This window comes from Oncorhynchus mykiss, chromosome 5 (genome assembly GCF_013265735.2).
Source record: "Oncorhynchus mykiss isolate Arlee chromosome 5, USDA_OmykA_1.1, whole genome shotgun sequence".
NCBI classification, from domain to species: Eukaryota; Metazoa; Chordata; class Actinopteri; order Salmoniformes; family Salmonidae; genus Oncorhynchus; species Oncorhynchus mykiss.
Window position 1 is genome coordinate 88,789,503 of NC_048569.1, and position 22,324 is coordinate 88,811,826.

Sequence of the window (22,324 nt, forward strand, 5' to 3'; positions counted from 1 at the left end):
GTTTAAAATCTACATTTTCTACGAACTGCTTGCTCAACTCAATTAGAATGTAGTAATGCTGTGGTGGATCAACTCAATTAGAATGTAGTAATGATGTGGTTGATCAACTCAATTAGAATGTAGTAATGCTGTGGTTGATCAACTCAATTAGAATGTAGTAATGATGTAGTTGATCAACTCATTTAGAATGTAGTAATGATGTGGTTGATCAACTCAATTAGAATGTAGTAATGCTGTGGTTGATTAACTCAATTAGAATGTAGTAATGATGTAGTTGATCAACTCAATTAGAATGTAGTAATGATGTGGTTGATCAACTCAATTAGAATGTAGTAATGCTGTGGTTGATCAACTCAATTAGAATGTAGTAATGATGTGGTTGATCAACTCAATTAGAATGTAGTAATGCTGTGGTTGATCAACTCAATTAGAATGTAGTAATGCTGTAGTTGATCAACTCAATTAGAATGTAGTAATGATGTGGTTGATCAACTCAATTAGAATGTAGTAATGATGTGGTTGATCAACTCAATTAGAATGTAGTAATGATGTGGTTGATCAACTCAATTAGAATGTAGTAATGATGTGGTTGATCAACTCAATTAGAATGTGGTAATGCTGTGGTTGATCAACTCAATTAGAATGTAGTAATGATGTGGTTGATCAACTCAATTAGAATGTAGTAATGCTGTGGTTGATCAACCTAATTAGAATGTAGTAATGCTGTGGTTGATCATCTCAATTAGAATGTAGTAATGCTGTGGTTGATCAACTTAATTAGAATGTAGTAATAATGTGGTTGATCAACTCAATTAGAATGTAGTAATGATGTGGTTGATCAACTCAATTAGAATGTAGTAATGATGTGGTTGATCAACTGAATTAGAATGTAGTAATGATGTGGTTGATCAACTCAATTAGAATGTAGTAATGCTGTGGTTGATCAACTCAATTAGAATGTAGTAATGCTGTGGTTGATCAACTCAATTAGAATGTAGTAATGCTGTGGTGGATCAACTCAATTAGAATGTAGTAATGATGTGGTTGATCAACTCAATTAGAATGTAGTAATGATGTGGTTGATCAACTCAATTAGAATGTAGTAATGATGTGGTTGATCAACTCAATTAGAATGTAGTAATGATGTGGTTGATCAACTCAATTAGAATGTAGTAATGATGTGGTTGATCACTCAATTAGAATGTAGTAATGCTGTGGTTGATCAACTCAATTAGAATGTAGTAATGCTGTAGTTGATCAACTCAATTAGAATGTAGTAATGATGTGGTTGATCAACTCAATTAGAATGTAGTAATGCTGTGGTTGATCAACTCAATTAGAATGTAGTAATGCTGTGGTGGATCAACTCAATTAGAATGTAGTAATGATGTGGTTGATCAACTCAATTAGAATGTAGTAATGATGTGGTTGATCAACTCAATTAGAATGTAGTAATGATGTGGTTGATCAACTCAATTAGAATGTAGTAATGATGTGGTTGATCAACTCAATTAGAATGTAGTAATGATGTGGTTGATCAACTGAATTAGAATGTAGTAATGCTGTGGTTGATCAACTCAATTAGAATGTAGTAATGATGTGGTTGATCAACTCAATTAGAATGTAGTAATGCTGTGGTTGATCAACTGAATTAGAATGTAGTAATGCTGTGGTTGATCAACTCAATTAGAATGTAGTAATAATGTGGTTGATCAACTCAATTAGAATGTAGTAATGATGTGGTTGATCAACTCAATTAGAATGTAGTAATGCTGTAGTTGATCAACTCAATTAGAATGTAGTAATGCTGTGGTTCAAATGATCATGTAGCTTTGGTAGAGTAATGGTACATTTACTGGTACTGCACTCCATATTATAAACACACAGCAGTGTTGCAGTAGCCACCCTGAAAAGATAGTTTACCAAGCTACCAATGACTTCAAACTGAAAGAAATTAAGCTACGCTACAGCTTTCCTTAACAAAAATATACTTTACTGAACTAAAGTTACTGTGAAAAGGTTGTCTACTACATCCAAAATGATCATACTATATGTACAATAAATCTGAAACGTCATAGATTACAAATGGCAAGAACAGGTCACTTTGAGGTCATATGTTAACAGAATGTGATTTAACCTATTAAACACAAAAACACATTTTAAAGTGAGAATTAAGCAGGTCTGATGCTAATTATTGCCTACTTCACCCATATTTTTTTTTTGCAGAAAAAAGTTCTGTAATTTCAGTAGTTGAAAAAGGAATGAAGTACTGAAAATGCGACCTAGATTTGAATTGAGTTCAACTACCACCAAGCTACTGCAAAATGTAGTTAACCCTTAACCTACAATATCTGCGCTCCCTCGGAAATGTAATTAACATTATTCAATGCGTTTAAATTGGTTAATTGTGGTAATGCCACATTTTCTATCCCAAAAACATTTTCTATATAGTGCATTCTGAAAGTATCCAGACCCCTTGACATATTCCACATTTTGTTACGTTACAGCCTTATTCTAAAATGGATGAAATAATTTTTTCCCTCAACAATCCACACACCCATCACAACACCCCGTAATGACGAAGCAAAAACAGGTTTTTAGACATTTTTGCAAATGTACATTCAAAAAATGTCAAAAGGAAGTATCACATTTACATAAGTATTCAGACACTTTACTCAGTACTTTGTTGAAGCATCTTACAGCCTCGAGTCTTCTTGGGTAGGACTCTACAAGCTTTGCACACCTGTATTTGGGGAGTTTCTCCCATTCTTCTCTGCAGATCCTCTCAAGTTCTGTCAGGTTGGATGGGGAGTGTCGCTGCACAGCTATTTTCAGGCTTTCCAAAGATGTTCAATCGGGTTCAAGTCCGGGCTCTGGCTGGGCCAATCAAGGTCATTTAGAGAATTGTCCCGAAGCCACTCCTGCGTTGTCTTCGCTGTGTGCTTAGGGTTGTTGTCCTGTTGGAAGGTGAACTTTCACCCCAGTCTGAGGTCCTGAGAGCTCTGAAGATTTTCATCAAGGATCTCTCTGTACTTTGCTCTGTTCATCTTTCCCTCAAACCTGACTAGTCTTCCAGTCCCTGCTACTGAAAAACATCCCCACAGCATGATGCTGCCACCACCATGCTTCACCTTAGGGATGGTGCCAGGTTTCCTCCAGACTTGACGCTTGGCATTCAGGCCAAGTAGTTCAATCTTGGTTTCATCATACCGTAGAATCTTGTTTGTCATGGTCTGAGAGTTCTTTAGGTGCCTTTGGGCAAACTCCAAGCGCCTTTTACTGAGGAATGGCTTCCATCTGGCCACTCTACCATAAAGGCCTGATTGGTGGAGTGCTGCAGAGATGATTGTCCTTCTGGAAGGTTCTCCCATCTCTAAAGAGGAACCCGAGAACTATGTCAGAGTGACCACTGGGTTCTTGGTCACCTCCCTGATTGCTCAGTTTGGCCGGGCGGCCAGCTCTAGGAAGTGTCTTGATGTTTCCAAACTTCTTCTATTTAAGAATGATGGAGGCCACTGTGTTCTTGGGGACCTTTTTTAAAATATTATTTTTTATATTTAACCAGGTAGGCCAGTTGAGAACAAGTTCTCATTTACACCTGCGACCTGGCCAAGATAAAGCAAAAGAGTGCGACAAAAAAACAACACAGAGTTACATGTGGGAATAAACAAAAGTACAGTCAGAAAAATCTATATACAGTGTGTGCAAATGGAGTAAGGAGGTAAGGCGATAAATAGGCCATAGTAGCAAAGTAATTACAATTTAGCAAATTAACACTGGAGTGATAGATGTGCAGATGATGATGTGCAGATGATGATCTGGGGAAGGGTACCAAAACATGTCTGCAGCATCAAACTATTTGATGCAGATGATGATGTCTTTCTACTACTTGCACATCATCATCTGCATCGAATAATTTGATGCTGCAGAAATGTTTTGGTACCCTTCCCCAGATCTGTGCCTCAACACAATCCTATCTCGGAGCTCTACGGACAGTTTCTTTGACCTCGTGGCTTGGTTTTTGCTCTGACATGCACTGTAAACTTTGGGACCTAATATAGACAGGTGTGTGCCTTTCCAAATCATGTCCAATTAATTGAATTCACCACAGGTGAACTCCAATAAAGTTGTAGAAACATCTCAAGGATGATCAATGGAAACACGATGCACCTGAGCTCAATTTCGAGTCTCATAGCAAAGGGTCTGAATACTTATGTAAATAAGGTATTTCTGTTTCTCTAAAACACTGTTTTTGCTTTGTCATTATGGGGTATTGTGTTAAGATTAATGAGGATTTTTTTTTGTTGATCCATTTTAGAATAAGGCTGAAATGTTACAAAATGTGGAAAAGGGAAGATGAATACTTTCCTCTAGAGAATTAAATTACGGGTCTATTTATGTCATGAATATGAATTTGGAGGGCAGACATTATTAAATATTAAAGCATTAGACCTCTCACTAAAGGCTTCAGTCATGCAAAACCTATACTTATATCCAAACTGGTTCACTAGCAGACTAATAAGAAAGGCTCACCCCGTGTTCAAGAATGGCCTTTTCCCCTTTATTCAAATTCCAACCTCTCACTTTCATTTTTTTGACAATGAAATCATCTCCAATCTAATCGCTATTTTTAAAACAAGCCATAGAAAGTTGGTTGCAATTTCAGTTTAATCCACTTGAAAATACAAATTGACAGCTGTGCCATACAGATTGCAAAATAATTGGGAAGAAATGTTCAATGTACTGATTCCATGGCACATGGTTTATGAACTGATAAACAAAACGACACCGGATTCAAAACGTATGGCAGGATAAACCATGGCAGGGTAAATGGAAGGATAAACCATGGCAGGATAAACCATGGCAGGATAAACCATGGCAGGGTAAATAGCAGGATAAAACATGGCAGGATAAACCATGGCAGGATAAACCATGGCAGGGTAAACCATGGCAGGGTAAACCATGGCAGGATAAACCATGGCAGGGTAAACCATGGCAGGATAAACCATGGCAGGATAAACCATGGCAGGGTAAACCATGGCAGGGTAAATGGCAAGATAAACCATGGCAGGGTAAATGGCAGGATAAACCATGGCAGGGTAAACCATGGCAGGGTAAATGGCAGGATAAACCATGGCAGGATAAACCATGGCAGGATAAACCATGGCAGGGTAAACCATGGCAGGATAAACCATGGCAGGGTAAATGGCAGGATAAACCATGGCAGGATAAACCATGGCAGGGTAAACCATGGCAGGATAAACCATGGCAGGGTAAATGGCAGGATAAACCATGGCAGGATAAACCATGGCAGGGTAAACCACGGCTGGATAAACCATGGCAGGGTAAACCATGGCAGGATAAACCATGGCAGGGTAAACCATGGCAGGGTAAATGGCAGGATAAACCATGGCAGGATAAACCATGGCAGGATAAACCATGGCAGGGTAAATAGCAGGATAAACCATGGCAGGATAAACCATGGCAGGGTAAACCATGGCAGGATAAACCATGGCAGGGTAAACCATGGCAGGGTAAACCATGGCAGGGTAAATGGCAGGATAAACCATGGCAGGATAAACCATGGCAGGGTAAACCATGGCAGGGTAAATAGCAGGATAAACCATGGCAGGATAAACCATGGCAGGGTAAACCATGGCGGGGTAAATGGCTGGATAAACCATGGCAGGATAAACCATGGCAGGATAAACCATGGCAGGATAAACCATGGCAGGGTAAACCATGGCAGGATAAACCATGGCAGGGTAAATGGCAGGATAAACCATGGCAGGGTAAATGGCAGGGTAAACCATGGCAGGGTAAATGGCAGGATAAACCATGGCAGGATAAACCATGGCAGGGTAAATAGCAGGATAAACCATGGCAGGATAAACCATGGCAGGGTAAACCATGGCAGGGTAAACCATGGCAGGATAAACCATGGCAGGGTAAACCATGGCAGGATAAACCATGGCAGGGTAAACCACATGGCAGGGTAAATGGCAGGATAAACCATGGCAGGGTAAACCATGGCAGGGTAAATGGCAGGATAAACCATGGCAGGATAAACCATGGCAGGGTAAACCATGGCAGGATAAACCATGGCAAGGTAAATGGCAGGATAAACCATGGCAGGATAAACCATGGCAGGGTAAACCATGGCAGGATAAACCATGGCAGGGTAAATGGCAGGATAAACCATGGCAGGATAAACCATGGCAGGGTAAACCATGGCTGGATAAACCATGGCAGGTTAAACCATGGCAGGATAAACCATGGCAGGGTAAACCATGGCAGGATAAACCATGGCAGGGTAAATGGCAGGATATACCATGGCAGGATAAACCATGGCAGGACAAACCATGGCAGGGTAAATAGCAGGATAAACCATGGCAGGATAAACCATGGCAGGGTAAACCATGGCAGGATAAACCATGGCAGGATAGACCATGGCAGGGTAAACCATGGCAGGGTAAACCATGGCAGGGTAAATAGCAGGATAAACCATGGCAGGATAAACCATGGCAGGATAAACCATGGCAGGGTAAACCATGGCGGGGTAAATGGCTGGATAAACCATGGCAGGATAAACCATGGCAGGATAAACCATGGCAGGATAAACCATGGCAGGGTAAACCATGGCAGGATAAACCATGGCAGGGTAAATGGCAGGATAAACCATGGCAGGGTAAATGGCAGGGTAAACCATGGCAGGGTAAATGGCAGGATAAACTATGGCAGGATAAACCATGGCAGGGTAAACCATGGCAGGATAAACCATGGCAGGATAACCCATGGCAGGGTAAATGGCAGGGTAAACCATGGCAGGGTAAACCATGGCAGGGTAAACCATGGCAGGATAAACCATGGCAGGGTGAATGGTAGGATAAACCATGGCAGGGTAAACCATGGCAGGGTAAACCATGGCAGGGTAAATAGCAGGATAGACCATGGCAGGGTAAATGGCTGGATAAACCATGGCAGGATAAACCATGGCAGGATAAACCATGGCAGGGTAAATGGCAGGATAAACCATGGCAGGGTAAACCATGGCAGGGTAAATAGCAGGATAAACCATGGCAGGATAAACCATGGCAGGGTAAACCATGGCAGGGTAAACCATGGCAGGATAAACCATGGCAGGGTAAATAGCAGGATAAACCATGGCAGGATAAACCATGGCAGGGTAAACCATGGCAGGATAAACCATGGCAGGGTAAATAGCAGGATAAACCATGGCAGGATAAACCATGGCAGGATAAACCATGGCAGGGTAAATGGCAGGGTAAACCATGGCAGGATAAACCATGGCAGGATAAACCATGGCAGGATAAACCATGGCAGGATAAACCATGGCAGGGTAAATGGCAGGGTAAACCATGGCAGGGTAAACCATGGCAGGGTAAACCATGGCAGGATAAACCATGGCAGGGTAAACCATGGCAGGATAAACCATGGCAGGATAAACCATGGCAGGGTAAATGGCAGGGTAAACCATGGCAGGGTAAAACATGGCAGGATAAACCATGGCAGGGTAAACCATGGCAGGGTAAACCATGGCTGGATAAACCATGGCAGGGTAAATGGCAGGATAAACCATGGCAGGATAAACCATGGCAGGATAAATCATGGCAGGGTAAACCATGGCAGGGTAAATAGCAGGATAAACCATGGCAGGATAAACCATGGCAGGATAAACCATGGCAGGGTAAATGGCAGGATAAACCATTGCAGGATAAACCATGGCAGGGTAAATGGCAGGGTAAACCATGGCAGGGTAAACCATGGCAGGGTAAACCATGGCAGGATAAACCATGGCAGGGTAAATGGCAGGATAAACCATGGCAGGGTAAACCATGGCAGGGTAAACCATGGCAGGGTAAATAGCAGGATAGACCATGACAGGGTAAATGGCTGGATAAACCATGGCAGGGTAAACCATGGCAGGGTAAACCATGGCAGGGTAAATAGCAGGATAGACCATGGCAGGGTAAATAGCAGGATAAACCATGGCAGGATAAACCATGGCAGGGTAAACCATGGCAGGGTAAACCATGGCAGGATAAACCATGGCAGGGTAAATAGCAGGATAAACCATGGCAGGATAAACCATGGCAGGGTAAACCATGGCAGGATAAACCATGGCAGGGTAAATAGCAGGATAAACCATGGCAGGATAAACCATGGCAGGATAAACCATGGCAGGGTAAATGGCAGGGTAAACCATGGCAGGATAAACCATGGCAGGATAAACCATGGCAGGATAAACCATGGCAGGGTAAATGGCAGGGTAAACCATGGCAGGATAAACCATGGCAGGGTAAACCATGGCAGGATAAACCATGGCAGGGTAAACCATGGCAGGATAAACCATGGCAGGATAAACCATGGCAGGGTAAACCATGGCAGGGTAAACCATGGCTGGATAAACCATGGCAGGGTAAATGGCAGGATAAACCATGGCAGGATAAACCATGGCAGGATAAATCATGGCAGGGTAAACCATGGCAGGGTAAATAGCAGGATAAACCATGGCAGGATAAACCATGGCAGGGTAAATGGCAGGATAAACCATGGCAGGATAAACCATGGCAGGATAAACCATGGCAGGATAAATCATGGCAGGGTAAACCATGGCAGGGTAAACCATGGCAGGGTAAATAGCAGGATAGACCATGGCAGGGTAAATGGCTGGATAAACCATGGCAGGATAAACCATGGCAGGGTAAACCATGGCAGGGTAAACCATGGCAGGGTAAATAGCAGGATAGACCATGGCAGGGTAAATAGCAGGATAAACCATGGCAGGATAAACCATGGCAGGGTAAACCATGGCAGGGTAAACCATGGCAGGATAAACCATGGCAGGGTAAATAGCAGGATAAACCATGGCAGGATAAACCATGGCAGGGTAAACCATGGCAGGATAAACCATGGCAGGGTAAATAGCAGGATAAACCATGGCAGGATAAACCATGGCAGGATAAACCATGGCAGGGTAAATGGCAGGGTAAACCATGGCAGGATAAACCATGGCAGGATAAACCATGGCAGGATAAACCATGGCAGGGTAAATGGCAGGGTAAACCATGGCAGGATAAACCATGGCAGGGTAAACCATGGCAGGATAAACCATGGCAGGGTAAACCATGGCAGGATAAACCATGGCAGGGTAAACCATGGCAGGGTAAACCATGGCTGGATAAACCATGGCAGGGTAAATGGCAGGATAAACCATGGCAGGATAAACCATGGCAGGATAAATCATGGCAGGGTAAACCATGGCAGGGTAAATAGCAGGATAAACCATGGCAGGATAAACCATGGCAGGGTAAATGGCAGGATAAACCATGGCAGGATAAACCATGGCAGGATAAACCATGGCAGGATAAATCATGGCAGGGTAAACCATGGCAGGGTAAACCATGGCAGGGTAAATGGCAGGATAAACCATGGCAGGGTAAACCATGGCAGGGTAAACCATGGCAGGGTAAACCATGGCAGGATAAACCATGGCAGGATAAACCATGGCAGGGTACATGGCTGGATAAACCATGGCAGGGTAAATGGCTGGATAAACCATGGCAGGTGAAATGGCTGGATAAAGCGAGAGTAGCGAGAGATGATGGAACAGAGAAACAAAGGGAGGTAATGAGATATGATGGAACAGAGAAACAAAGGGAGGTAATGAGAGATGATGGAACAGAGAAACAAAGGGAGGTAACGAGAGATGATGGAACAGAGAAACAAAGGGAGGTAATGAGATATGATGGAACAGAGAAACAAAGGGAGGTAATGAGATATGATGGAACAGAGAAACAAAGGGAGGTAATGAGATATGATGGAACAGAGAAACAAAGGGAGGTAACGAGAGATGATGGAACAGAGAAACAAAGGGAGGTAACGAGAGATGATGGAACAGAGAAACAAAGGGAGGTAACGAGAGATGATGGAACAGAGAAACAAAGGGAGGTAACGAGAGATGATGGAACAGAGAAACAAAGGGAGGTAACGAGAGATGATGGAACAGAGAAACAAAGGGAGGTAACGAGAGATGATGGAACAGAGAAACAAAGGGAGGTAACGAGAGATGATGGAACAGAGAAACAAAGGATGGTAACGAGAGATGATGGAACAGAGAAACAAAGGGAGGTAACGAGAGATGATGGAACAGAGAAACAAAGGGAGGTAACGAGAGATGATGGAACAGAGAAACAAAGGGAGGTAACGAGAGATGATGGAACAGAGAAACAAAGGGCGGTAACGAGAGATGATGGAACAGAGAAACAAAGGGAGGTAACGAGAGATAATGGAACAGAGAAACAAAGGGAGGTAACGAGAGATGATGGAACAGAGAAACAAAGGGAGGTAACGAGAGATGATGGAACAGAGAAACAAAGGGAGGTAACGAGAGATGATGGAACAGAGAAACAAAGGGAGGTAACGAGAAGGGAATGAGAAAGGTATGGAATTTGTCTTCAGGCTCTCAAAGAGATAGCAGAATTATATATAGAGAGACAGGGGGGGATTAATGTGGGCATTTCTCTGTCCCAATCCCCTGTGGTCTGACTGTGCAGTGCTGTAACGCTGCTGGCTGAGGTCCCCGTGAGAGGACTGTCCTCATCCTGACCTCGTTCCTCATCCTCTCCTCATCCTCACAATAGGGACACTACTATTAGATGCCATGAGAGGACTGTCCTCACAGTAGAGCCACAGTAGAACTGTGAGGACTGTCCTCACAGTAGAGCCATGAGAGGACTGTCCTGACAGTAGAGCCATGAGAAGACTGTCCTTACAGTAGAGCCTTGAGAGGACTGTCCTTACAGTAGAGCCATGAGAAGACTGTCCTCACATTAGAGCCTTGAGAGGACTGTCCTTACAGTAGAGCCATGAGAGGACTGTCCTCACATTAGAGCCTTGAGATGACTGTCCTCAGAATAGAGCCTTGAGAAGACTGTCCTCACAGTAGAGCCATGAGAGGACTGTCTTCACAGTAGAGCCATGAGAGGACTGTCTTCACAGTAGAGCCATGAGAGGACTGTCCTCACAGTAGAGCCTTGAGAGGACTGTCTTCACAGTAGATCTTTGGGAGGTCTAACCTCAGAATAGAGCCTTGAGAGGACTGTCCTCAAAGTAGAGCCATGAGAGAACTGTTAACACTGTTAACCCCAGCAAACACACTGTTAAACCCAGCAAACACACTGTTAACCCCGGTAAACACACTGTTAACCCCAGCAAACACACTGTTAACCCCAGCAAACACACTGTTAACCCCGGCAAACACACTGTTAACCCCGGTAAACACACTGTTAACCCCAGCAAACACACTGTTAACCCCAGCAAACACACTGTTAAACCCAGCAAACACACTGTTAACCCCGGTAAACACACTGTTAACCCCAGCAAACACACTGTTAACCCCAGCAAACACACTGTTAACCCCGGCAAACACACTGTTAACCCCGGTAAACACACTGTTAACCCCAGCAAACACACTGTTAACCCCAGCAAACACACTGTTAATCCCGGTAAACACTGTTAACCCCAGCAAACACATTGTTAACTCCAGCAAACACATTGTTAACTCCAGCAAACACACTGTTATCCCCAGCAAAAATAAACTGTCAGACCCAGCACAGGCCCACTGTCACTAGTGTGACATGACACATGTAGGATCAAATAATATCATTCCTCTGCCCTCTGTGTGACTGAACACAGTGTAAATTAAATTAATTCCTCTGCCCTCTGCGTGACTGAACACAGTGTAAATGATATACTTCCTCTGCCCTCTGTGTGACTGAACACAGTGTAAATTAACTTAATTCCTCTGCCCTCTGCGTGACTGAACACAGTGTAAATTAAATTAATTCCTCTGCCCTCTGTGTGACTGAACACAGTGTAAATTAACTTAATTCCTCTGCCCTCTGCGTGACTGAACACAGTGTAAATTAAATTAATTCCTCTGCCCTCTGTGTGACTGAACACAGTGTAAATGATATACTTCCTCTGCCCTCTGTGTGACTGAACACAGTGTAAATGAATATCATTCCTCTGCCCTCTGTGTGACTGAACACAGTGTAAATGAATATCATGCCTCTGCCCTCTGTGTGACTGAACACAGTGTAAATTAAACGAATTCCTCTGCCCTCTGTGTGACTGAACACAGTGTAAATTAACTTAATTCCTCTGCCCTCTGCGTGACTGAACACAGTGTAAATTAAATGAATTCCTCTGCCCTCTGTGTGACTGAACACAGTGTAAATTAACTTAATTCCTCTGCCCTCTGTGTGACTGAAGACAGTGTAAATTAACTTAATTCCTCTGCCCTCTGTGTGACTGAACACAGTGTAAATTAGTATCATTCCTCTGCCCTCTGTGTGACTGAACACAGTGTAAATGAATATCATTCCTCTGCCCTCTGTGTGACTGAACACAGTGTAAATGAATATCATGCCTCTGCCCTCTGTGTGACTGAACACAGTGTAAATTAAACGAATTCCTCTGCCCTCTGTGTGACTGAACACAGTGTAAATTAACTTAATTCCTCTGCCCTCTGCGTGACTGAACACAGTGTAAATTAAATGAATTCCTCTGCCCTCTATGTGACAGAACACAGTGTAAATTAACTTAATTCCTCTGCCCTCTGTGTGACTGAAGACAGTGTAAATTAACTTAATTCCTCTGCCCTCTGTGTGACTGAACACAGTGTAAATTAGTATCATTCCTCTGCCCTCTGTGTGACTGAACACAGTGTAAATGAATATCATTCCTCTGCCCCCTGCGTGACTTTTCCACATGGAGGGGCAGGATCAGTGACTCCACAACACACACAGAGACGCTGCAGGACTGTACTCTAATCATGTTTGTACGGGGTCAGAAAGAGGGCACAGTGATATAAATAGACCTCTGGCTTAGTGGACCGTCATGATTGGAACATTTATTTGACTATTAGTTTTAGAGAAATCCTCCTAACAACAGATAACAGTCCAGAAGATGTCACATACATGTATTTGACTGATGAGGAGGAGGATGAGGAAGAGGGGGTGGAAGAAGGGAATGCTAGAGGCATGTCCTCTATTAATGCAATGAACCTAATCACCCAGGTCACACAGACACACACCACACACCACAGACACACACACACACCACACACACACACACACACCACACACACACACCCACACACACCCACACACACACACACACACACACACACACACACACACACACACACACACACACACACATACACACACACACCACACACACACACACACACCACACACACACAAACACACACCACACACACACATACACACACACAAACACAAACACACAAACAATATCTCTGTTTTGTCGACATCCCTTGTATGCAGTACATGGGAAGATCTGTTTCTAACGGACAATGTTCCTGTTTCCCCAGATTGAAATGCCCCTGAGATTCCCTTGACTCAGTTCATTACAGCATGTAGCCTAGCGGTTAGAGCGTTGGTCCAGTTGACTCAGTTCATTACAGCATGTAGCCTAGCGGTTAGAGCGTTGGTCCAGTTGACTCAGTTCATTACAGCATGTAGCCTAGCGGTTAGAGCGTTGGTCCAGTTGACTCAGTTCATTACAGCATGTAGCCTAGCGGTTAGAGCGTTGGTCCAGTTGACTCAGTTCATTACAGCATGTAGCCTAGCGGTTAGAGCGTTGGTCCAGTTGACTCAGTTCATTACAGCATGTAGCCTAGCGGTTAGAGCGTTGGTCCAGTTGACTCAGTTCATTACAGCATGTAGCCTAGCGGTTAGAGCGTTGGTCCAGTTGACTCAGTTCATTACAGCATGTAGCCTAGCGGTTAGAGCGTTGGTCCAGTTGACTCAGTTCATTACCGCTCAGGGGCATGTAGCCTAGTGATTAGAGTGTTGGTCCAATACAAGTCTGAAAGGTCACTAGTTCAAATCCCCAAGCAGACAAGATGAAAAATCTGTCGATGCGCTCTTGAGCAAGGCACTTAACCCTAATTGTTCCAGGGCCACCGATGATAATGTCAGACCCTGGCCGTGATCCCACTCTCAGAGGGTATCTCAGGGAGAGTTTGGATATGCAAAAAAATTAAGTGTATTATGCGTATAATACACATTTGTGAAATAGGACAAATAGAGGCATCTACCTAATTGAATTATAATTATACATTGGGTGGTTCGAGCCCTCAATGCTGATTGGCTGGCAGCCGTGGTACCACGGGCATGACCACCCAAAAATATTACGTTGATAACTAGTTTATAATAGCAATAAGGCACCGCGTTAAATCCTGTCTAAGAACAACCCTTAGCCATGGTATATTGGTCTTATACCACACCTCTTCAGGCCTTATTGCTTAAGTATAGAATACCTTCCAGTGTCAGACTGCTGCTGTACCAGAACGTCTCTGTCTGTCTGTCTGTCTGTCTGTCTGTCTGTCTGTCTGTCTGTCTGTCTGTCTGTCTGTCTCCCTCCCTCCACTGGTACTGGTGAGAGACGAGCTGCCAAAGTCACATTTCATTCATTATGTTCTCTTGTAAATGAAGAATATGGGATTTTGAACACATCTGTCTCTCTCTCTGTCTCTACCCACTTCCTCCCTCCTTCACTCCCTCCTTCCACCCCCCACCCCCTCCACACACTCCCCCCTCTCTCTCAGAACCAGCGTCAGCGGATGTGGACGAGTATGATCTGGTGGTGTTGTCTGATAGTCTGAGGGGTTTCCTTCAGGACCTGCCCTCCCCCATCATCCCAGCCGTGGTCTACAGTGAACTGATCTACACCGCCCAAGGTACAGTAACAGTACTCACATTGGTCATCAAACAGTCCAAAGTCAGCCAGGCCATATCTAGAGACTGTTTGCACAGACTTATTGGGGCTAGCCAATCACAGAGTTCTGCTGTCACTTGTATGAAATGAGGCTAAGTTATTTAAAATGTTAACCCAGGGTTAAGGATAGGAAAATTCAGTATGAAAAGCCATGTTAAATATAGTTGCTAAGCGAAGTTGCTGAACATCAGTCAGATCCAGCCAACCCTCTAGGTATAGGAGCTAGCTCCTGCCCCCAGGGTCATGGATGGGACACCCTGCTTTAACCTCTGGGACTAAAGTGCAGTATATATCCCATGGCTAAACTTCAGAGTGTCACCGCTTACCACTCCGCCAGCCAGCCAGCCTGCCTGACCTGAGAGAGAGAGAGAGAGAGAGAGAGAGAGAGAGAGAGAGAGAGAGAGAGAGAGAGAGAGAGAGAGAGAGAGAGAGAGGAGAGAGAGAGAGAGAGAGAGAGAGAGAGAGAGAGAGAGAGAGAGAGAGAGTTGTTCCCTCTCTCAGCTCAGTTGTCTGTTGGCCCAGCTCCAGATGAATATATCTTATCCCTCTCTCCAACGTCTGCACTGTCCTCACATCTCTCTCTTTTACAGACACGCTGTAGCACCTGATCTATTTTTCATGACCCTTTCCCTTGAACATAAGGAGAGTCGTGCTTTCCGTGGGCGGTGTAGGTGTTTGCAGTGGTGTGTGTGTGTGAAAGCTTTTGTGTATGCGTGTGTGTGGGAACACCTTAGGGTAGACTGGGGCCATGGCAACCCACGGGCCGAGTTCACACTCTCCCCCCTGACCTCCCCAAAAATTATTCAGCCTCTCCCTTCCTCCGCCAACAACAGCAGCTTCAGTCAATGATGTAAGTGCTTGTCTCTCCCAGCTCCTACCTGTTTCATCACACTCCCAGCACAAGCTTCTCTCTTTTATTTATGGGAACATTTTAAGTCAGGATAAACCACTTGAAAAGACGCATGGTGGAAATTTGAGGGTTCTGTGAGGTTAAGCTGACTAAAATGGAACTTGTTTTTGACTTTGGAGGGTGGTCTGCTGTAAAACAGTAATACAACAAATCAAATCAAATACAACAACTTATAGTGAAATGCTTAATGTACTTACAAGCCCTTAACCAACAATGCTTTAAGAATTTTTAAGAAAAATAAGTGTCAAGTAAAAAATAGATAAGTAAAAAATAGAAAATAAAAGTAAATAATAATTAAACGGCAGCAGTAAAATAACAATAGCGAGGCTTTATACAGGAGGTACCGTCCCTCTCCTTCCTTCCTGTCTTCCCTCTCCTTCCTGTCTGTCTTCGCTCTCCTTCCTGTCTGTCGTCCCTCTCCTTCCTGTCTGTCGTCCCTCTCCTTCCTTCCTCTCCTCCCTCTCCTTCCTCCTGTCTTCCCTCTCCTTCCTTTCTGTCTTCCCTCTCCTTCCTTTCTGTATTCCCTCTCCTTCCTTTCTGTCTTCCCTCTCCTTCCTTTCTGTTTTCCCTCTACTTCCTTTCTGTCTTCCCTCTCCTTCCTTCCTGTTTTCCCACTCCTTCCTTTCTGTCTTCCCTCTCCTTCCTTTCTGTCTTCCCTCTCCTTCCTTCTTGTCTTCCCTCTCCTTCCTTCCTGTCTTCCCTCTCCTTCCTTTCTGTGGTCCCTCTCCTTCCTTTCTGTCTTCCCTCTCCTTCCTTCTTGTCTTCCCTCTCCTTCCTTCCTGTCTTCCCTCTCCTTCCTTCCTGTCTTCCCTCTCCTTCCTTTCTGTCTTCCCTCTCCTTCCTTTCTGTCTTCCCTCTCCTTCCTTTCTGTCTTCCCTCTCCTTCCTTCCTGTCTTCCCTCTCCTTCCTTCCTGTCTTCCCTCTCCTTCCTTCCTGTCTTCCCTCTCCTTCCTTTCTGTCTTCCCTCTCCTTCCTTTCTGTCTTCCCTCTCCTTCCTTTCTGTATTCCCTCTCCTTCCTTTCTGTCTTCCCTCTCCTTCCTTTCTGTTTTCCCTCTACTTCCTTTCTGTCTTCCCTCTCCTTCCTTTCTGTCTTCCCTCTCCTTCCTTTCTGTCTTCCCTCTCCTTCCTTTCTGTCTTCCCTCTCCTTCCTTCCTGTCTTCCCTCTCCTTCCTTCCTGTCTTCCCTCTCCTTCCTTCCTGTCTTCCCTCTCCTTCCTTTCTGTCTTCCCTCTCCTTCCTTTCTGTCTTCCCTCTCCTTCCTTTCTGTCTTCCCTCTCCTTCCTTTCTGTCTTCCCTCTCCTTACTTTCTGTCTTCCCTCTCCTTCCCTTCTGTCTTCCCTCTCCTTCCTTCCTGTCTTCCCTCTCCTTCCTTTCTGTCTTCCCTCTCCTTCCTTTCTGTCTTCCCTCTCCTTCCTTTCTGTCTTCCCTCTCCTTCCTTCCTGTCTTCCCTCTCCTTCCTTCCTGTCTTCCCTCTCCTTCCTTTTTGTCTTCCCTCTTCTTCCTTTCTGTCTTCCCTGTCCTTCCTTTCTGTCTTCCCTCTCCTTCCTTTCTGTCTTCCCTATCCTTCCCTTCTGTCTTCCCTCTCCATCTGTCTTCCCTCTCCTTCTGTCTTCCCTCTTCTTCCTTTCTGTCTTCCCTCTCCTTCCTTTCTGTCTTCCCTCTCCTTCCTTTCTGTCTTCCCTCTCCTTCCTTTCTGTCTTCCCTCTCCTTCCTCCCTGTCTTCCCTCTCCTTCCCTTTTGTCTTCCCTCTCCTTCCTTTCTGTCTTCCCTCTCCTTCCTTTCTGTCTTCCCTGTCCTTCCTTTCTGTCTTCCCTCTCCTTGCTTTCTGTCTTCCCTATCCTTCCTCCCTCTCCTTCCTCCTGTCTTCCCTCTCTTTCCTTTCTGTCTTCCCTCTCCTTCCTTTCTGTCTTCCCTCTCCTTCCTTTCTGTCTTCCCTCTCCTTCCTTTCTGTCTTCCCTCTCCTTCCTTTCTGTTTTCCCTCTACTTCCTTTCTGTCTTCCCTCTCCTTCCTTCCTGTTTTCCCACTCCTTCCTTTCTGTCTTCCCTCTCCTTCCTTTCTGTCTTCCCTCTCCTTCCTTTCTGTTTTCCCTCTACTTCCTTTCTGTCTTCCCTCTCCTTCCTTCCTGTTTTCCCATTCCTTCCTTCTTGTCTTCCCTCTCCTTCATTCCTGTCTTCCCTCTCCTTCCTTTCTGTCGTCCCTCTCCTTCCTTTCTGTCTTCCCTCTCCTTCCTTCTTGTCTTCCCTCTCCTTCCTTCCTGTCTTCCCTCTCCTTCCTTCCTGTCTTCCCTCTCCTTCCTTTCTGTCTTCCCTCTCCTTCCTTTCTGTCTTCCCTCTCCTTCCTTTCTGTCTTCCCTCTCCTTCCTTCCTGTCTTCCCTCTCCTTCCTTTCTGTCTTCCCTCTCCTTCCTTTCTGTCTTCCCTCTCCTTCCTTTCTGTCTACCCTCTCCTTCCTTCCTGTCTTCCCTCTCCTTCCTTCCTGTTTTCCCACTCCTTCCTTTCTGTCTTCCCTCTCCTTCCTTTCTGTCTTCCCTCTCCTTCCTTTCTGTCTTCCCTCTCCTTCCTTTCTGTCTTCCCTCTCCTTCCTTTCTGTCTACCCTCTCCTTCCTTCCTGTCTTCCCTCTCTTTCCTTTCTGTCTTCCCTCTCCTTCCTTTCTGTCTTCCCTCTCCTTCCCTTCTGTCTTCCCTCTCCTTCCCTTCTGTCTTCCCTCTCCTTCTTTCCGGGCTTCCCTCTCCTTCCTTTCTATCTTCCCTCTCCTTCCTTTCTGTCTTCCCTCTCCTTCCTTTCTGTCTTCCCTCTCCTTCCTTCCTGTCTTCCCTCTCCTTCCTTCCTGTCTTCCCTCTCCTTCCTTTTTGTCTTCCCTCTCCTTCCTTTCTGTCTTCCCTGTCCTTCCTTTTTGTCTTCCCTATCCTTCCTTCCTCTCCTCCCTCTCCTTCCACCTGTCTTCCCTGTCCTTCCTTTCTGTCTTCCCTGTCCTTCCTTTCTGTCTTCCCTCTCCTTCCTTCCTGTCTTCCCTCTCCTTCCTTCCTGTCTTCCTTCTCCTTCCTTTTTGTCTTCCCTCTCCTTCCTTTCTGTCTTCCCTTTCCTTCCTTTCTGTCTTCCCTCTCCTTCCTTTCTGTCTTCCCTCTCCTTCCTTTCTGTCTTCCCTATCCTTCCTTCCTCTCCTCCCTCTCCTTCCTCCTGTCTTCCCTGTCCTTCTTTTCTGTCTTCCCTCTCCTTCCTTTCTGTCTTCCCTCTCCTTCCCTTCTGTCTTCCCTCTCCTTCCTTCCTGTCTTCCCTCTCCTTCCTTTCTGTCTTCCCTCTCCTTCCTCCCTGTCGTCCCTCTCCTTCCTTCTTGTCTTCCCTCTCCTTCCCTTCTGTCTTCCCTCTCCTTCCTTCCTGTCTTCCCTCTCCTTCCTTCCTGTCTTACATCTCCTTCCTCCTGTCTTCCCTGTCCTTCCTTTCTGTCTTCCCTCTCATTCCTCTTGTCTTCCCTCTCCTTCCTTCCTGTCTTCCCTCTCCTTCCTTCTTGTCTTCCCTCTCCTTCCCTTCTGTCTTCCCTCTCCTTCCTTCCTGTATTCCCTCTCCTTCCTTCCTGTCTTACCTCTCCTTCCTCCTGTCTTCCCTGTCCTTCCTTTCTGTCTTCCCTCTCATTCCTCCTGTCTTCCCTCTCCTTCCTTCCTGTCTTCCCTCTCCTTCCTTCCTGTCTTCCCTCTCCTTCCTTCTTGTCTTCCCTCTCCTTCCTTTCTGTCTTCCCTTTCCTTCCTTCCTGTCTTCCCTCTCCTTCATTCTTGTCTTCCCTCTCCTTCCTTTCTGTCTTCCCTCTACTTCCTTTCTGTCTTCCCTCTCCTTCCTTTCTTTCTTCCCTCTCCTTCCTTCCTGTCTTCCCTCTCCTTCCTTTTTGTCTTCCCTCTCCTTCCTTTCTGTCTTCCCTCTCCTTCCTTTCTGTCTTCCCTCTCCTTCCTTTCTGTCTTCCCTCTCATTCCTCCTGTCTTCCCTCTCCTTCCTTCCTGTCTTCCCTCTCCTTCCTTCCTGTCTTCCCTCTCCTTCCTTCTTGTCTTCCCTCTCCTTCCTTTCTGTCTTCCCTTTCCTTCCTTCCTGTCTTCCCTCTCCTTCATTCTTGTCTTCCCTCTCCTTCCTTTCTGTCTTCCCTCTACTTCCTTTCTGTCTTCCCTCTCCTTCCTTCCTGTTTTCCCACTCCTTCCTTTCTGTCTTCCCTCTCCTTCCTTTCTGTCTTCCCTCTCCTTCCTTTCTGTCTTCCCTCTCCTTCCTTTCTGTCTTCCTTCTCCTTCCTTTCTGTCTACCCTCTCCTTCCTTCCTGTCTTCCCTCTCTTTCCTTTCTGTCTTCCCTCTCCTTCCTTTCTGTCTTCCCTCTCCTTCCCTTCTGTCTTCCCTCTCCTTCCCTTCTGTCTTCCCTCTCCTTCTTTCCGGGCTTCCCTCTCCTTCCTTTCTATCTTCCCTCTCCTTCCTTTCTGTCTTCCCTCTCCTTCCTTTCTGTCTTCCCTCTCCTTCCTTCCTGTCGTCCCTCTCCTTCCTTCCTGTCTTCCCTCTCCTTCCTTTTTGTCTTCCCTCTCCTTCCTTTCTGTCTTCCCTGTCCTTCCTTTCTGTCTTCCCTCTCCTTCCTTTCTGTCTTCCCGCTCCTTCCTTTCTGTCTTCCCTATCCTTCCTTCCTCTCCTCCTTCTCCTTCCACCTGTCTTCCCTGTCCTTCCTTTCTGTCTTCCCTGTCCTTCCTTTCTGTCTTCCCTCTCCTTCCTTCCTGTCTTCCCTCTCCTTCCTTCCTGTCTTCCCTCTCCTTCCTTTTTGTCTTCCCTCTCCTTCCTTTCTGTCTTCCCTGTCCTTCCTTTCTGTCTTCCCTCTCCTTCATTTCTGTCTTCCCTCTCCTTCCTTTCTGTCTTCCCTATCCTTCCTTCCTATCCTCCCTCTCCTTCCTCCTGTCTTCCCTGTCCTTCTTTTCTGTCTTCCCTCTCCTTCCTTTCTGTCTTCCCTCTCCTTCCCTTCTGTCTTCCCTCTCCTTCCTTCCTGTCTTCCCTCTCCTTCCTTTCTGTCTTCCCTCTCCTTCCTTCCTGTCTTCCCTCTCCTTCCTTCTTGTTTTCCCTCTCCTTCCCTTCTGTCTTCCCTCTCCTTCCTTCCTGTCTTCCCTCTCCTTCCTTCCTGTCTTACCTCTCCTTCCTCCTGTCTTCCCTGTCCTTCCTTTCTGTCTTCCCTCTCATTCCTCCTGTCTTCCCTCTCCTTCCTTCCTGTCTTCCCTCTCCTTCCTTCTTGTCTTCCCTCTCCTTCCCTTCTGTCTTCCCTCTCCTTCCTTCCTGTCTTCCCTCTCCTTCCTTCCTGTCTTACCTCTCCTTCCTCCTGTCTTCCCTGTCCTTCCTTTCTGTCTTCCCTCTCATTCCTCCTGTCTTCCCTCTCCTTCCTTCCTGTCTTCCCTCTCCTCCCTTCCTGTCTTCCCTCTCCTTCCTTCTTGTCTTCCCTCTCCTTCCTTTCTGTCTTCCCTTTCCTTCCTTCCTGTCTTCCCTCTCCTTCATTCTTGTCTTCCCTCTCCTTCCTTTCTGTCTTCCCTCTACTTCCTTTCTGTCTTCCCTCTCCTTCCTTCCTGTCTTCCCTCTCCTTCCTTCCTGTCTTCCCTCTCCTTCCTTTTTGTCTTCCCTCTCCTTCCTTTCTGTCTTCCCTCTCCTTCCTTTCTGTCTTCCCTATCCTTCCTTCCTCTCCTCCCTCTCCTTCCTTCCTCTCTTCCCTCTCCTTCCTTTCTGTCTTCCCTCTCCTTCCTTCCTGTCTCCTCCTCTCTCCTCAGTACCCTCCCTTGTCCTCCTCAGTACCCTCCCTAGTCCTCCTCAGTACCCTCCCAAATCCTCCTATTGTGGATTCTGTCACACCTCCTAAACCCATTTAGGGTTGAAGTCGGACGTTTACATACACCATAGCCAAATACATTCAGTTTTTCAACAATCCTGACATTTAATCCTAATAAAAATTCCCTTTATTAGGTCCGTTTGGATCACCACTTTATTTTAAGAATGTGAAATCTCAGAATTATAGTAGAGAGAATTATTTATTTCAGCTTTTATTTCTTTCATCACATTCCCAGTGGGTCAGAAGTTTGCATACCCTCAATTAGTATTTGGTAGCATTTCCTTTAAATTGTTTCACTTGGGCCAAGCGTTTCGGTTAGCCTTCCACAAGCTTTCCACAATAAGTTGGGTGAATTTTTACCCATTCCTCTTGACAGAGCTGGTGTAACTGAGTCAGGTTTGTAGGCCTCCTTGCTCACACACATTTTTTCAGTTCTGCACACAAATGTTCTATGGGATTGAGGTCAGGGCTTTGTGATGGCCACTCCAATACCTTAACTTTGTTGTCCTTAAGCCATTTTGCCACAACTTTGGAAGTGTGCTTGGGGTCATTGTCCATTTGGAAGACCCATTTGCAACCAAGCTTTAACATCCTGACTGATGTCTTGAGATGTTGCTTCAATATATCCACATAATTTTCCTCCCTCATGATGCCCTCTATTTTATCAAGTGCACCAGTCCCTCCTGCAGCAAAGCACCCCCACAACATGATGCTGCCAACCCCCCGTGCTTCACGGTTGGGATGGTGTTCTTCGGCTTGCA

The 22,324-nt window shown here is 45.5% G+C and overlaps 1 protein-coding gene across 2 annotated transcripts in view; it reads left to right on the forward strand.

Annotated features, from left to right (window-relative positions):
• Nucleotides 1-22,324, forward strand: part of LOC110524761 (phosphatidylinositol 3-kinase regulatory subunit gamma) — a 323,905-nt gene that overhangs the window by 133,518 nt on the left and 168,063 nt on the right. For both annotated transcript variants that reach the window (XM_036978694.1, XM_036978695.1), the window contains exon 5: nt 14,663-14,794. In XM_036978694.1, coding sequence (XP_036834589.1) covers nt 14,663-14,794 — 132 coding nt within the window. The remainder of the gene's footprint in view (nt 1-14,662; nt 14,795-22,324) is intronic.